Below are 15,781 nucleotides of genomic sequence, written 5' to 3' on the forward strand. Positions count from 1 at the left end.
CTGGGCCAGCCACACTGACCTTGCCCCTTCTCTGGTTTATGATTTTGGTTTTCACCTTCAGTCCTTTGCTCAAAGGGTTTCCTGTAACTCCAAGGTATGCCTTCTGTCTATCTAACCATAATGCCTGGCCTGTCACTTGTTACTGTGTGGCTAGAAATAATTTTTACATTTCTTTTTTAAAAGATTTATTTATTTATTTTCAGAGTGAGTGAGCATGCATGCGTGCAAGTGGGGGGAGGGGCAGAGGGAGGGAATCTTCAAGCAGACTTCCTTGCTAAGTGGCCTAGGTGGACCCCATGTTGAAACCAAGAGTCAGACACTTAACCAGGTGCCCCTGTTTTTTTACATTTTTAAGTGGTTGAAAAAGATCATGCCATGAAAATTATGTGAAATTTAAATTTTGGCACCCACAAACATAATTGTTATGGAACACAGCCGCGCCCACTTATTTGTTTTGTCCGTGGCCGTTCTCCGTACAACAGCAGAACTGAGTCTGAGTACTTACACTGGCAGAGCCTAAAATATTCATAGTCTGGCCCCTCACAGAAAGTCTGCCGATCCCAGCTCTAGGCCCAAGGTCACCTCCTCCAGAAGACTTTCCTGACTGCCTCAGTTCACAGGTCTCCCTGGAGGTGCTGTAAGCCCTCTCTCACGCACCTCTGCTGAGCCTGGCTTGTGTCCCCATGGGAGGCAGAGCTGGGTGGACGGGCAGATGGACACTTACTGTGTAATTTGGAGTCAGCCTCTTGATGTCATTCAGAGCCACATCGATGCCCATCACACCCAGGATCAGCTGGTTCTGGGAGCAGAGGCATGGGGTCTGCAATGCACTCAAATCCACAGGGGAGCCCCACTGTCCAAACCTCATGCCCTAGGCCTCAACCTGCTCACAAGAGGTTGCCTCTGTCTGGTCTGAAGGCTAGTCTGTCCCTCCTCTGTCCCAGGCCTGCTAGGGGCATGCCCAACCCCCTCAGGCATGCCTAGCCCTTCCCTGGTTGAGAACCTTACCTTTTTTTCCCCAGGGCCATCCTGTGTCAGGTTGAAAACAGGGAGGGTCCCTGTCACCACCAGCCCCAGGCCCTGAAAGGAGAGGAGGATGACAGGTCAGTCTCCTGTAGCCAGCCATGCCCCACCCTGAGTGTTCAGAGGGTGGGCTCAGGCATAGGCCCCCTTTTTTCCTTCTATTTGGTTTATTCCCATAAGGGGGCCCTTGAGGAACTTAATCTTTTTTTTTTTTTTTTTTTTTTAAAGATTTTATTTATCCATTTGTCAGAGGGAGAGAGAGCGAGCGAGCACAGGCAGACAGAGAGGCAGGCAGAGGCAGAGGGAGAAGCAGGCTCCCTGCCGAGCAAGGAGCCCGATGTGGGACTCGATCCCAGGACGCCGGGATCATGACCTGAGCCGAAGGCAGCCGCTTAACCAACTGAGCCACCCAGGCGTCCCGAGGAACTTAATCTTATGGGCACATCTGTGGGGGTCCAGAGGCCTTACCAAAGCATCCTCATACACATTGGTCCATTGCACCTGCTTGGCCTCCTTGCCCGCCAGCACCATGGGCCTGCCTAGTACGTCCAAATATTCCTGGGGAGAAGGCAACGGGTCACAAATCCACCTGCCTGCTGCATCTTCCCTGGTCTGCCTCCCCGTATATCAGCTGGCCTCCAGGGGGCGCTCTCACACCGCAGCAGCGCGCCAGTTCACGTTGTGCCCAGGAAGCAAGGGGCTGGGTGGGGTTCTCACCTGCGTGTTAATGCGGATGGCTCCAATGGAAGGGATCTCAAAATAGTAACCTGTGAGGGAAGGCGAGGCGAGGTGGGTCTGGGTGGTACTTGGGACCCATGGCATAGGGGCTCCTGTATCCTGGGCTGTGTCCAGGCCCCCTCTCTTTCTGGTGTCATTCCTCCCAAACTCCTATCCGTTTAGTGCTCCCTTCCATTGCTCTGTCAAAGGAGCTGATGCTAGGGAAGGGGCCACAAGTGTAGGGGTGTACAGAAGCAGAGGCAGGGTGAAGGGAAGGGCCTGAGGCTGAAGTCCCTCATGCCAGGATGCTGGTGACATTCAGAGTCCACCCAGGGGCCAGGCCCACATGCACGGAGTGCAAACAGATGTAGGAGCAGAGAAGCCAGGAGATGGACGGACAATGGACAGACAGATGGGCAGAAAGAAGCTCAGTCAGATGGACAAGTTACATGGCCAGAGAGATGGACAGTCACATGCATGGGAAGATGGACAGTGCAAAAACAGGCAGCTGGAATGCTGGACATATGGACGGACAGGTGGACAAGCAACCCAATGGACAGCAGGGCACAGCAGGCAGGCCCCAGGGTGGGGGCGCTGGACGAGGTACCTTTGTTGGCGCAAGCCATCCACTGCAGGGGCGTGACGTCATAGTTGTGTTGCCCCACGGAGAAAGTGAACACGCGCACCTGTTTTGGGCTTGGGGTTACTGCCGTGGTTGCAAGAGGACAGCCCTCCCCGGTACCGGTCCCAGGTCAGGGGGGCCCCCACCTGGGCGGAGCCTCACCGTCCGGTTGGGCCAGTTGTATTTCTCAAAGACGTCCTGCACGCGGTCCTCACCGCCGTCCGTGAACATCATGATCATCTTATTACAGTTGGCACGGGTGATGTTGGACTGGTCAGGAGTGGGTTTGGGGTCAGGCAGCTTCTGGCCCCTCCCTGGTCTGGGGGTGGGTATCCCTCCCACCTGGAAGGCCCAGCCCTCGGGCCCTCCTCCCCACTGCAGATGCTGCGATCTGCCCGAGCCGCCTGTTGGGCGCTAACAAGGCCATTCGTCTTGATTTCCCTGGTGTCACCAAGCCTGGGCCTTGGCCCGTCCCCAGTCCCGCCTGCACCCCCACCCCATCCACTCCCGGCGCTCACGTTCTGCAGCTGGTCGAAGGCGTACTCAAAGCCGGCCTTGTAGCCCGTGGTGCCCTTGGCCACCATGCCCTGCACAGCTTCCTTGAACACCTTCTTGTTACGCACATTGGCCTGAACCAGGTGTGTGAAGCATGACACAGGCTGTGCCTTTTCGTTGAACTGTGGGGACAGGAAGGGTGGTGAGCGGCCTCAGGCTGGCCGGGGGCATTTGGCACGGGGTGGGGTGACACGTTCCTTGCCTGCCTACCACCTCGGCACTTACCGAGGCCACGTTCACATAGTCATCGTCTGAGAGCGTGTCCAGCATCTCACAGACGGATGTCTTCATCAGCTTCAGGGTCAGACCACTCACGCTGCCGCTCCTGGGAAGGTCATGGAGGCACCAGCTAGGCCTCAGGTGTCCTCCTGCTGTTCCCTCCTGAGGGTCCCAGGCAGCAGATTCGCACCCCTTGTTCTGCCCCCCACCCCTCCTGCAGGCATCGCTCACTCACACATCCACGATGATGACCATGTCCTTGGGCGATGAGGCCCCCTGGATGTACCTGCCCGGGAGAAGCATCAGTTAGGGCCAGCCTCACTGGGACCTTGTGGGTTCACTCTTCCTTCACCCATATACTGATTCAGCATGTTTCCACTAAGCATCCAATGCAAGGGTCAGACAGCGTTCTAGGCACCGAGGATAGCACATTTAATAAAACCGTCCTGGGGCGCCTGGGTGGCTTAGCCGGTTAAGCATCTGACTATGGCTTGGGTCATGATCTCGGGGCCCTGGATTGAGCTCCGTGTCACAGTGTCTCCTCTCAGTGGGGAGTCTGCTTGTCTCTCCCCCTCTGCCCTCTCCCTGCTCATGTTCTGTCTCTCTCAGATAAATAAAATCTTAAAAAAACAAACAAAACCAAAACAGTCCTTGCCCATTACATGAGTGATCTGGTCTCCCAGCACATGAACGAGCCCAAGGAGGGGTGAGCAGGGGATCCAGAGAGGGGGAAAGGGGTATGTTTCATGGCCTCAGTGGCTTGTCATGGCCCCTGGCCTGGGACAAGTCCCCGAGGTCTGAGTCCCAGCTGTATGTGTGACCGAACAGGGAGGGAGGAGGTCATGGGGCACCGCAGGAGAGACAGGCAGACGGTGGGGTGTCCAGGGCTCTGATGGGTGGCCTGGGGGCTGGTGACCCAACAGAGGATAAATCCATCCTCCAGAACCCCCACTAGCCCAATCCCTCAGTCCCGAGTGTGTGGAGTGCTGGGCAGTGGACGGGGGGCAGAGGCAGCTGGGAGGCCTGCCTGGGTGATGGGATCCATTTTCCAGTGGCAACGATGTGTGAAATGAAAATTGGATAGAGCTGGCTGCACCCTGCTCGGAGTCCTGGATATCGGGAGGGAGGGGAGCAGGCGGCAGAGGTAGGGAGTGGAGGGGTGTCCCTGCCCAGCTCCTCCTCGCCCACTCACCAGGGTCTCCTTCGGACATCATACAGGTCGATTTTCTTGGGGGCTCGCCATGGGGTGGCTGCGGGAGGAAAGAAGGCGGGGGATCCGGCAGGGAAGGGCTTGTCCAGGGCCAGCTGGCCTGGCAGGAGTGGCTACCCCACAGCCCACAGAGTGATCAACCACCCCATATGCCCAGGACAGTGGGCTGGGTGATGGGGGAGGGTGGGTGCTGAGGGGCTGACACCCACCGGGATAGTAGCGAGTGACGCCCGTGGCGCTTCCGAAGACCTGCCACAGCAGCGTGGGGTCCTGCCTGCGGTTCTCAATGAACACGTTCTCCAGGGCCTCTGTCCAGTTGAGTTCATTAAGGATGACAGTGGCTGTGGGGGAGGCAGGGGGCTGGCGGGAAAAGTGTCTGGGCTGTCCCCCCGTTGAACCTTACCCCGACGCCCATGCATGTAAACCTCCCCCCCACCCCCCTGCTCCCTGCTTGGAAAGCCTCAGGTGCGCCCTGCCTAGCAGGGCTCTCATTCCTCAGGGCTCAGCTGAGGGCTGCACCAGCTCCTCCAGGAAGCCTTCCAGGTCCTCAACCCCTCCCAAGCCAGCTTAGCCTACCCTTCCGCCAGGCCCCACATGAGCAGGCAGGGCAGCTGTGGCCCGTGGCCCCCAGAGAGGGGCTGCCCAGGTGGCAGGGACTTGTCAGTTGGGGTGCCCATCCAGCATGCCGCCTGGAGCTTGCAGCTGGTCCCTTGGGAGCTCACCCACTCAGCATGCACTCCAGGCTGCAGCCACAAGAAAGCAATTAAGGGCCCGATGATGGGGCTGGAATTATTCAGCTATTAAGGTACCTGATAAGCTGGAAGCCACTCAGCTCCATGATTAATCAGCTGGGGCCAGGAGCAGGCGGGGGGGGGGGTGGAGGCTCTTGGAAGGGCAAGGCCTGTGCCATGATTCTGCTCCAACACAGGCACTTGCACACACATGTACACACGCACACCGCCTGCACTCCCTAACAGATACCTCTGCACCGAACCTCCGTGTTTCCAGCCAGGTGTGCGAGTCCCTCATCCTCAAACCTCCTGCCCAGCAGCCCGACCGCTGCTTCAGGCACGGGGCAGGCACACTCATACCTACACAGCACTCTGCACCCCTGGGACGATAGCAGTGGGTCTTGCTCTCACAAGAGCAAGTTACCCTCACCCCCCCTTCCCCTCACCTCTGTGATCCTCTGGCCAGACCCGCCCCCCAGCCTCTGCCCCGGTGCACAGTCACAGAACGAGGCTTCCCCCAGAGCAGTGGGCTCACTCCTTCAACCAGGGCAGAGACTCAGGATGGCTTGGGCAGCGCCCCATCCCCCAACTCAGGACAGCCCTAAATCTGGCCAATGTGTGCGCATGCCCATTCTCTAACGCGCAGCGTATCTGTCTCTGCGTAGAGGACCCTCAAAGAAACCAGCCAGGGGCTGGCCACTTATGACTGCCAGGACTCTGTACCGAACCCCCCTCCCCAAGGGGCTATTTTTTCCCTCCAGTTTCTTCCACTTCCTTCCTCCCCAGGAGGAGCGCTGACACCATCACCCCGAGATCCTATCACAGATCTACCCCAAGCGAGAATCGGAGCGCCTTCCAAAGGCTTGACTCCTCTCTTGGGAGCAGAGCCTGTGAACACTGAGACCATTAAAGCAGATGAAGAGCTGTGATTTCGAGACAAATGTGCAAGGCTCTGCCCATGGCCTAGGGGGCGCCGACCCATTCCTGGGCACATGGCCCTCTGCTCTTGCCCTCTGGTGTGGGGCCTAATCTCTGTCTCCCGCTACTCCCGCTCCCTTCTCTCTGTCCATGTAGCTTCTCTTAACTGACCATAATGTGAAAACAAAACACATTTCTAGCATTGGCTGTGCCTATTGAACAGTATGTTATGGTCCTGTTCCTAATGTAGCAACTTAGTGAGTCAAACAATTTCTATTTTTCTCTTTAACGAAAAAAGAAAGCTGGGTTCCCCAATGTTTCATACAGTACTGCCTGCCCTGGGAGAGTCTGCCTGGCAAGTCCCAACCCTCACTGGGCCTCGGTTTCCCCATCTGCCCAAGGAGAGGCTTAGAGCTGACTGTCCTGGAAGCCCCTCTAGCTGCTGGTAGAGGGGCATCTCTGACTCAGGTCAAGAGCCAAGAGTAGACCCCCCGCCTCAGATGGGTGGTCCCTGCTGGTACCCGTGAACACACACATGTGCCTGCACTTGCGTAAGACACATGCGTGTCCGCACTCTGGCCTCCCCGCCTGGAGAGGGCCTGCGACTCAGCCCCACGTGCACACACCCGCACCCACGTGCACACCCTCTCAGATCACGCTGAGTTGGGAAACGGGGACCATGCCCCCTCAGGCAGGCGATTACAGATTTAATTAAAAGTGACACAGTAAATAAAAAACATATAAAATGTAATTTGTGTGGGTAGCGAGGGGTGACTGGGGAGGGCGGTATGGCTCCTGTTTTAATTAGTGTGCCTGCCTGTGATAGTGCTCCTCGACTAGCTCGGGCAGGTGGCCTGTGGGTGGCCCGTGGCAGGGGCAGCAGGGCTGGGGGGAGCATCTATTCTCACCCCTGCCTGAGGCTGCCTGGAAGGTCTGGCTGACCTGAAGGGTGGAGGGGGCCTCCCTGAGGACCCTGGAGGATTCCCTGCATTCTGGAGACTACCCAGAAGCTCTGGGACCTGTGTTCTAAGAGCCTCCACCCAGTGGGCCCCTCGGAGTCCGAGGCTGCCTTGTAGGTGCTCACAGAATTAGCCCCAAGCCACCAGATCCCTGGGCCCTGAAACCCACTGCTAGAGCTCTCTCTGCAGTGCTTGACTCTTAGTCTCTTCTCCCTACATCTCCCAAGATCTTCAGGAAGTTCTTCCTCATGTCTGACTCAAATCCTTCCACTGTAGTGACTCATTTTCCCCACCGTGCAAAGCTGCCCTGTGCCTGGACAAGGAGGGAAATGCTCCAGGGCTGGTGTCCGTGACTGAGGGACTGCTCCCTGCTCCCCCAGCCCCTGCGTTCCTCTGCTGTGGTAGCTCCTCAACGATTCCTACATGGGGCCTGGGGATGGGGGATGGTGTGGAGGAGCTGCTTTGGGGGCCTGTGGGGCACATGTGCATCCAAGGGCAGGAGACTGTCGTGCACAGCAGTGAGAGTCTGAGAGTCGGTGTAAGGCCACGCCTGAGAATGACTTGATGCCTGCGTGTAGGTGAGCGTGTGTGACCTTGGGTAGCAGGGGCTGAGGGCAGATGGCACTGGCTAAGCACCCGGGACCTGGCAGTGCCCAGGCTGTGGGCCTTGCCCCAGCGGTGGCTGCGGTGGGCACTCTGCACACTCTGATCGCTCTGCACACTCACAGCCTTTGTAGATGTCTGTGGGGATCTGCACGGCCGTGTACGAGTAGTTGACTTTGTTCTTGAAGTTTGAGTCCTCAACGAAGTCCAGCCTGAGGGTGCTGACCTTGGACCCCCTCTCCACATCCTCACTCTCAGGGTCATCCTGCAGAGAGGGATAACCCCCCCACCCCCCCACCGCGGTAGTGTCAGGGCTGGAAAATGGTGGTGTGGGGTCAGACAACTCTGCAGGCAGGAGAGGGCCAGAGCTCAGGTGACGGGGGCATCTCAGAATCAGAGATTCTGAGACAGGGAGACAGGGAGACAGGGAGAGATGGAGAGACACAGGGACAGATGGACACGGGGTAGGGAGCCCTCCCCCAGGAGGCCCATGATTCCCCCCTGTGCCTGCCCACCCCACCCACCATCCCTACATTTGCTAAACCCGAATTCCAAACCCAAACCCAAACCCAAACGGACCCTTCCCCACGTTCTTGAAAACCAATTCTCAGTGAAGGAAACGAATCCTGGTGAGAAGGAGCAGGCTGGAGACCTGTGCTTACAAGGACAGGCTTGGGTGATCCTAGAGAGGCCTAGGCAGCCCTTCTCAGGAGACTTGAGCCCCACACCCCCCACTGGGCCCCACCCACCCCCTGCACGGGGTTCCTTTGGCACCAGGGAGAGGGTCCTTGCCCCCTCTGGGGAAGAGTCACCACCCCTGCAGCTGGTGGCTGTAGGGGCTGAGTCTGGGGGGAGAGCTGGGCTGGGGTGGGGGCTAGCATTGAGACCCAGGAACTTCCAAAGGGAGGGTCCTCAGCGCTTGCTAGCAGCAGGACTGCAGAGGCCCCTGTTGACTTTCTAAAATGAGCTGCAGCCGTCTGACAGGTGCCAATTACAGCATCTCTCGGCCGAGCAGGCTGGGCATGCGCTGTGCACCCCCCGCCCACCACCACAGGCTGGCAGGAACGGGTCTGAGGCTACAGCGCATTGATGCCGCAGCCGAGCGGTGCAGGGTGCGGTGGGGGGGGTGGGCAGGCACTGGTGCAGGTGTGCAAGGGGGAGGGGAAGATGGTGGTAGGGAGTGAAGAGGAAAACAGGGAAAAGCCAGATGGGGAGGAAAGGAGGGATGGAGATCAAGGCAGGGCAGGGACAGAGCTGGGGGGCCTTGTGCCCTGGGAGAAAGGGTTGTGGGCAGCTAGACCATGCACATGGCCCCTTACTGCCTCTCAGTCCCTGTGATCACTGGCAATACCAGGCTCAGCTCATTTCCACCCCCTTGTGGCTCTGCAGACCCCACTGCTCACGGGGTCCTGGGCACCCCTGCGGTGTTCCTGCTTCCTGCTGTATCTTGTCTGGGGAAAGGGTGATGGTGCCTCCCTGCCCAGCCAGATGTGCTCTCCCCACCCCAGGAGTGGTCCGGGTCCATTCTCTGGCCTGGGGAATGAATTACTGCCCGGATGGGCTGCAGCAGACTGGCCTGGGTTGGAGCTGGCAGGGCTCAGGTCTGGAGGAAAGACCCTTCGCGTCTCTTCAAGGGTGGATTCTGTGCAGCAAAAGCCAAGCCGTCTGCTGCCCTCCCCTCGCTCCCTCGCCCCTCACCATGTGTGCCACCCTCTGCCCACCTCGGCACACCCTAGGAGGGCCCTCAGAAGCTCCTGGATGCTGGGTGAAGCTGGGCCAGGCAGCTGCGGAGCCTGCCGCCTCTGAGGCGTGAGCCGCTCACGTTCTGCTTGCAGGAGGGGGAGGTGCGGGAGAAGAAAGCCCCCGAAATGTCAGCGGCAGATGAAGGGCGCTGGAAAATTTAATCTCCCAACTTTCCCAACTAATGTGACATTTGGATTCCGTTCTGATAAGCTATCAGCTGGCGAACTTTTTCCTTCCTTCTCTTTCCCCCACCCCCACCTTCTGGCTGGTAATTTAAAAGTAAATGGTCTAGAAAGATCTCTAACTGTACCTCTGGCAAAGATTAAAAAAACAAAACAACACAACAAGCAGGGGAGTCGGCAAATGTGTTCACATCGATATTTATAGAGGGCCGGGCTTTTGGCCTGACTTTAGCCCAGCCCCACCCAGGGTGCCTCTCCCTCCTGGGGCTGTCCCTACCCCCATGAGGGGCTGGGAAGGGGGTGGGTGCAGGGAATCAGTGATCTGGAGCCAGGGGGTGGGGGTCCCGGGCACAGGGAGTTCAGGGGATCCTGGGAGGGGACCAGGCACCAGAACGGCCAAGAAGCCCCTCAGCGCCACCCCCATGCCCAGGGGTTTTGTACGGTGGGCAACTGCAGGCTCCTGGTTTATATTTAATGCACTGATTGCTAAAATTACAGCCTGCTGCTGAGGGGGGTAAGGAATTAGATTCAGGGTCTAATTAAAGGTTCGTTCTTCATTTGAATTTCAGATTCCAGCTTTAATTTTAGCAACTTCTCTGGGAGCCACGGAGGCTCAGCCAAGGGGGAAGCACACCTGCTTTAGCCCCCCCCACCCCTGCTCTGGCCCCCTGCCCGCCTGCTCTCCTGAAGGCTCACCCAGGCCCGCCTGGCACCACCGACCCTCTGCAGGGATCCCTGCCTGCCTACCCACCTCCGGGGGTCACTGTCTACCTCCCGTTTGCCCCAGGAAATGCCCCTGGCCAATAAGCACAGGAGAGGAACCCTGGATTTGGGGGTCTCCTGCCCCGGCCAGAGCAGTGGGGCCCCAGAGAGTGAGCTGTTACAACACCTCTGTTAACAGAGAAGACACGTTCAACGGCGTTTGCCTCCAAGGCAGGCAGATAAACTTGTGCCTTGGCGTGTTCACCAAAAACCGTCTACTCTGTGTGCCCTGTCCTCTTTTGGACACTCTTGCCTCCTCTGTAGGTCCCCTGCTACCAAAATGGTCATATGGCTTTCATGGGAGGCCTTGGTGACAGGGCACCCAAGCACACACGAGCCAGTCAGGGGCACAGAGGCAGGGGGGCACTGTGGGTCCGGGCCGTCCAGACAGCCCCAGCGCCGCCGCCGCCGCCGCCGAGGCGTGACCCCAGCAGAGCCCAAGCCCTGTCCTTCGTCTGAAGAACAGGCACAGGGCTGGGCTGCCTCTGCAGCTGGGGCAAGCCTGGCCGAGCTGTGGGGAGCCCTTGATGGTGGGGCCAGCAGTGGGGAGCTCCGGAAGTGGAAGCCGCTGATCCCCTCACCGCAGGGAAGGTACCTGCCCCATCTGAACCGCATCCCGGCCCTGCCTGCCCACCTCCAGGAAGCCCTCCCCACTGCTTCCTCTTCCTGGCTCCCACAGCGCTCAGCCTCCTCCATGCTGGCACCTGGACTAACGCATGGGAGGAGATCCAAGGGTCTCACTACCTGCCTGGGGTCAGGGGTGGGGCTTGTGCCACTGCTACTTTGCAGGGTGACCTCAGAACTTGGGAGAGCCCCGAGACCTCACACTTATTTTACAGCTGAGGCGACTAGCCCGGGGTGGGGGAGGGGCTCTGGCAGCTCCCCCCCCCGCCCAACAGAGGTAGGGGACTTACCAGCTCAGCGTCGGCCTTGGCATCATAGTACAGGATATCTTCCTCCTGGGGGGACAAAGAGGCCTTGACCCTCACAGCTCCTCACAAGGCTACCTGAGGGGTAGTCAGGGCCCCTGGCCCGAGGACAGCACTGGTCCTCTCCTGGACGGCTGGCTGAATAGGACCGGGCAGGCTGACCCCTGCCCCAGACACTCCCCTCCTCATGGGCCCTCATAGCCTCTGGGGAGATATGCAGCCCCCGACTGCACGGGGCCTACCCAAGACTCCCTGACTCCAGGACCAGGTGTCCTCTCTGCAACCCCGCTGAGAGGTGGGCTCAGAGGCAGCCTGTCTGCAGAGACTCTGGTTGAGGCAGCCCCAGGGGAGTGAGGAAGATGGGAAAATAGAGCCGAGTCTGGGCCAGAGTGAAATAATGACTCGACACTACATCTTCCAATTTCTTCTATTAAAAAGCCTGCTCATTACGGGCATGTACTTATTAATTATCTGTGATTTGTTGTGAAATGCAAGGGGGTTTATACAACAGGAGCAGCAGAAAACAAAGCCCGGCCCCCGCGCCTGCCTCCCCGGGCTCTGCGCGCCTGCCGGTGTGAGCCAGGCTACCCGGCTGCCCCGGCCTCGTCCGCCTGTCCGCAGCCTGGGTTCTTGGCCATCTGCGTGCCGTAATCACCGGTCACCCCGGGGACCCGTAACACAAACGGGCTAATTTCATGTTTAATGATCTTTAATCAGAACTGAGCATGGCTGACAGCAGCGGCCAGAAGGTGAATCTGGGGCCTTCAAGTGCCACTGGTTCCAGAGGGGCCACCCCACTCCTGATCCTATGGGTTCCGGGCTCAGGACATAGGAGAAGGCCACTGTCCACGTCGCCCTCCTCCAGTGCTTCCCTGCACTGTTTCGTGCCGCAGACACCTGGTGCGTGGCCCTGGCAGCCTGTTTCTTTGTGGTCTGAAAAATGGGGGTGTTAACCAAGTGTGCGCCCAGTGGTCTGGCTATAAAACAGCAAGTACAGAGCCCCCTCCCCACCCCATGCTGTATGACCTTGGGGCCGCACTGCTCCCCCTCAGTTCTGGCTCCTCAGGCTTTAGGGAGGGGCTTGGCCTTGAGGACTGCCCAGGTGCTGGGCCTGAGGCCATTATTTGAGATGCTCAGTATGGGGGCTTGTTGTGGGGACAGGGGTGTCTTGTCTCCCACCAGTGGTCTGGGTGGGTAGAGGCCACTGGCTGGACCTGTAAACATAGTCCAAGCATTCTGGAACATTGGCCCACTGTGCGTGGGGAAGACTACAGCAGCTGGGTGGATGGAAGACCGGAGGCTACCTGATGGCTTTGGTCACCAGAGGCATCTGCTGGCCTCCAGTGCTTCGCACATGCTCAGGGCTCTCCCAGGAGCCCTGTAACCTGCCTCAGACAGAGGAGGACACAGCAGGGGTAAGAAAGGCTTCGCACCCAGGCTCCAACCCGCCTTCCCATTGCATCTCTGACCTTTGCCACACCACCCACCCGGCAGGAGGACCAGAACCCAGGTGGGCCTGGTGTGGGGGCTGGGGGCCCCGGGCCCAGGCTCCAGGGTGCTCGGCCTTCCCTTGCGCCCGGCTCCGACCGAAGCACATAATGAAAGCTGACATTACATCAAACACAATAAGGAGTTTCGGTTGATGAAGATCATTCCTGAACACACAAACCCATTAAACCGAGGGGAAAAAATATCAATTCAACACACTCGCTAGCAAAAAGAAAATGTGATTTGTTATCTAAAAGGGGGTTATAAACACGGCTCTGATGCTCTTTCCCTCCGTAATGAAAACAGGCGGGCGCGGTAGGAGGACTGCAGATTAGAACATGGGGCTTCACTCACCAACTTTTTAGGCAAACCTCCCGCAAGGACAGGAAAGGGCATGGGTGGGGGGGTCAGTAACTCCGGGGCCCCCAGGAGACACGTGCTCCTCTCACAGGCCAGGCTGGGGCCTGCCCCCTGTGCAGCACCCCTCCAGCTGCCTGAGTGGCTCCCTGTCATTTTGTCCTGCTGTTTCATGGTGTCAGCAAAGGATCAGATGCTGGTGGCATCAGTGACACAGGGGAAATGTGTCATACAGGAGGATTCCAGTCCCCTGCAGACAATGGGTGAGGCTTAGGAATCTGGGTGCAGTCCTTGTCCCCCCGGAGGCAGGACTCCTCCCTCCCTCTCCTACCTTGAAAGGGCCTGGCCATGCCCCTTCCTTGGTACAGAGAGGAGTAGTACGGGATGGTGGTGGGCAAGGTCACATGTGTGAAAGTACATTGTAAACACAGCTGTGGTCTCTATGCTTGATGCAGTGTGGAGCTGGGGATGGGGCAGGATGGGGCCATCGGAGTTGGGATGGAGGGTCCCTGGAAAGGCCTCTGTGTCTGCTTTGGCCTGCGCAGTGCCCTGTGTCTGCCATTACTGTCCTGCCTCGGTAAGACCACAAGGAGGTGGTACCTAGCGATTATACGCAGGGGCCTTGGCAAAGGGTCCCTGCCTCAAATCCTGACCTGAATGTGTGTGCTCTGGGATCCCAAACGGTGAGCGAAGACTGAGCCTAGAGCCTCCAAAGTTCTCAGTGGCCCTGGGACTACTCCTGGGGGTCACCTCTGTCTCATCAAGGAGGCAAGGGTGCCTATTAAATCCTGTCGCCTCAGTGAGGCTTTGCTTCGTGGTCTGGATTTCCCACTTACAAGAGTGGGATGATGCTGCGTGCTCTGAGGGTGCTAGGAAGGCAGGGAGCTGGTCTGTCCAGGTGTTAGGGCCACCCTTACCCATGGTGGGGGGCCCTTATGTTTGCAACTCCACAGCCCTGGGAAGGCCCTGAGGGTGGAGGAAACCCTCTGGTTGGGGAGAAATGGGCATCGTCACTGTCTAGGGTCCACACCCAACACCCCCTTCTGCTACCTGGTGTTTTAGGGGCCATTTTGCTTAAACTTGGCAGGGGTGGGGGGAATCACCCCTTCTGAACTTGGATTTCTCCCACTTGCGGATTTCTGTACCCAGATGACACATGAAGGGTGGGGTAGGGGGCCCACATGGCCTTTGTATAGACGACACATCCAATCCCTTAGTGGGAGCGGAGCTCAGGAGAGAACACAGGAGGTGCTGGCAGGGGGAAACAGGGCGAGGAGGTGAGCATGGGGATTAGCAGTTGGTGTCTATGCCTGATACTGGGGTGTACGGTGAGGATGCTTGGCCCTCCTGCCCTGGCTCATGGCCAGCTCAGCTCAGCCAAAAGGACTGTTTTCTGAGAGAGCCGTCTGTCGCCGGCTTGGCAGAGAACAGGCAGCCGGCCTGATGGCTGGGGCAGACCTCGGGCTGGTGAGGCCACCTGTCCTGTCCAGCCGGCTCCTCTGGCCCGGTTCAGCCTTCACAGCCTTCCTTTTAGGTTTCCAGACAGAGCTACCTCTCTCATCAGACACCGCCCCGCCCCCAGGTAGGGCTGTGTCTCCTCCTTCAGACTCCCCAGGATAGGACTGTTTCCTCCATTAGACTCTCAGGGGAGCACTTTGTCCCCTGCAGGCCCTGGTGTTGGCACTGAGGCCCTGGGGCCAATGGCCTCTTGTGCTTCCTCCACCCATGCCCTGGCCCAGCTCCTCCCTGGGATGGTGTAGACTGCAGATAACCCCGGCACAGCACAGTGCTGGGGCCAGGGCCAGGGTCCAGCAGGCGGGTGGTCCTCACCCACCCTGAGTGTGATGGGTGCCAGAGCTCCTGCTTGTCTGCCTGCGGGGTCATGGGAGGGGCTGCCTCTAGCAAGGGCCATGGTCTCCCTGGTGTGCAAGGGCTGTAGTTCCCTGCCTCTGCCACAGCCAGGATGTGGGGTCATGGCCTGAGACTAAGAGGGGAACAGGGGGCCCTCATGTTCAGACCTCTCTTTCTCTTTCTTGTGCTGGCTCTGACCCTGTGGACCTCAGGGTCCCCTGATTCCCTGGGCTGGTGTCGATGGGGTGTGTGTGTGTGCTGATGTCCACTTCTCAGAGGTCTGCATGTAGACCAGTGTGTGCTGTTGACACAAGGAGGGCCATACCCTACTGATCACAGAGTGGATTCCATGTGCCAAGCATCTCCTCTGTGCCCAGAACTGCCGGTTGCCATTCTCCCTATCTCGGATGTAAGAAGACTGAGGCCCAGGTGCTTTGGGCCAACCTGTCCACAGGGCACTGGGCTGGGCACATGGACAGGTGGTGGGCAACCCTGAATCAGGTCCAACTGCCTCTGGCCTAGAGGAGCCTTGAGTGGGGCAGACAGATGAGTCCACTGGGATAGTGGCCTGGGACAGCCTGCACTGGGAATGGTCAGGGTGGGGGGCTCCAGAGATGGATCCTGGGGCCTGTGGGAGCCAATCTCAGGCTTCCCAGGTAGTTAACTGGGCAGGAAGAGGCACTGCCTTTCTGAAGGAGGAGGGGAGGGCATTCCTGGGAGAAGGCCCGGCTTGTGGAAAGGGCCCGATTTGACAACTGGCGTTGAGGCTCTCCTGAGCGCCACACGAAGGAACATGCTGCTTATCTGTACCTCCCTAAGGTCATTGGGAAGGACACAGTCTCAAGGTGGTGGTGTGCCTGCAACGGACAAAGACACCATTCCTTTCCCAGTCTCGAGTCCCCATATCCCCCT

The 15,781-nt window shown here is 58.5% G+C and overlaps 1 protein-coding gene across 8 annotated transcripts in view; it reads right to left on the reverse strand.

Moving 5' to 3' along the window:
- Nucleotides 1-15,781, reverse strand: part of CACNA2D2 (calcium voltage-gated channel auxiliary subunit alpha2delta 2) — a 138,915-nt gene that overhangs the window by 13,595 nt on the left and 109,539 nt on the right. For all 8 annotated transcript variants that reach the window (XM_032868143.1, XM_032868142.1, XM_032868147.1 and 5 more), the window contains exons 5-17: nt 11,159-11,203; nt 7,681-7,822; nt 4,556-4,687; nt 4,329-4,386; nt 3,372-3,422; nt 3,143-3,242; nt 2,881-3,039; nt 2,525-2,632; nt 2,348-2,426; nt 1,741-1,790; nt 1,492-1,581; nt 1,009-1,080; nt 725-799 (exon numbers count right to left, since the gene is read on the reverse strand). In XM_032868143.1, coding sequence (XP_032724034.1) covers nt 725-799; nt 1,009-1,080; nt 1,492-1,581; nt 1,741-1,790; nt 2,348-2,426; nt 2,525-2,632; nt 2,881-3,039; nt 3,143-3,242; nt 3,372-3,422; nt 4,329-4,386; nt 4,556-4,687; nt 7,681-7,822; nt 11,159-11,203 — 1,161 coding nt within the window. The remainder of the gene's footprint in view (nt 1-724; nt 800-1,008; nt 1,081-1,491; nt 1,582-1,740; nt 1,791-2,347; nt 2,427-2,524; nt 2,633-2,880; nt 3,040-3,142; nt 3,243-3,371; nt 3,423-4,328; nt 4,387-4,555; nt 4,688-7,680; nt 7,823-11,158; nt 11,204-15,781) is intronic.

The sequence above is a fragment of the Lontra canadensis genome, unplaced genomic scaffold (genome assembly GCF_010015895.1).
Source record: "Lontra canadensis isolate GAN:19392208 unplaced genomic scaffold, GSC_riverotter_1.0 scaffold35, whole genome shotgun sequence".
Lineage (NCBI taxonomy): Eukaryota > Metazoa > Chordata > Mammalia > Carnivora > Mustelidae > Lontra > Lontra canadensis.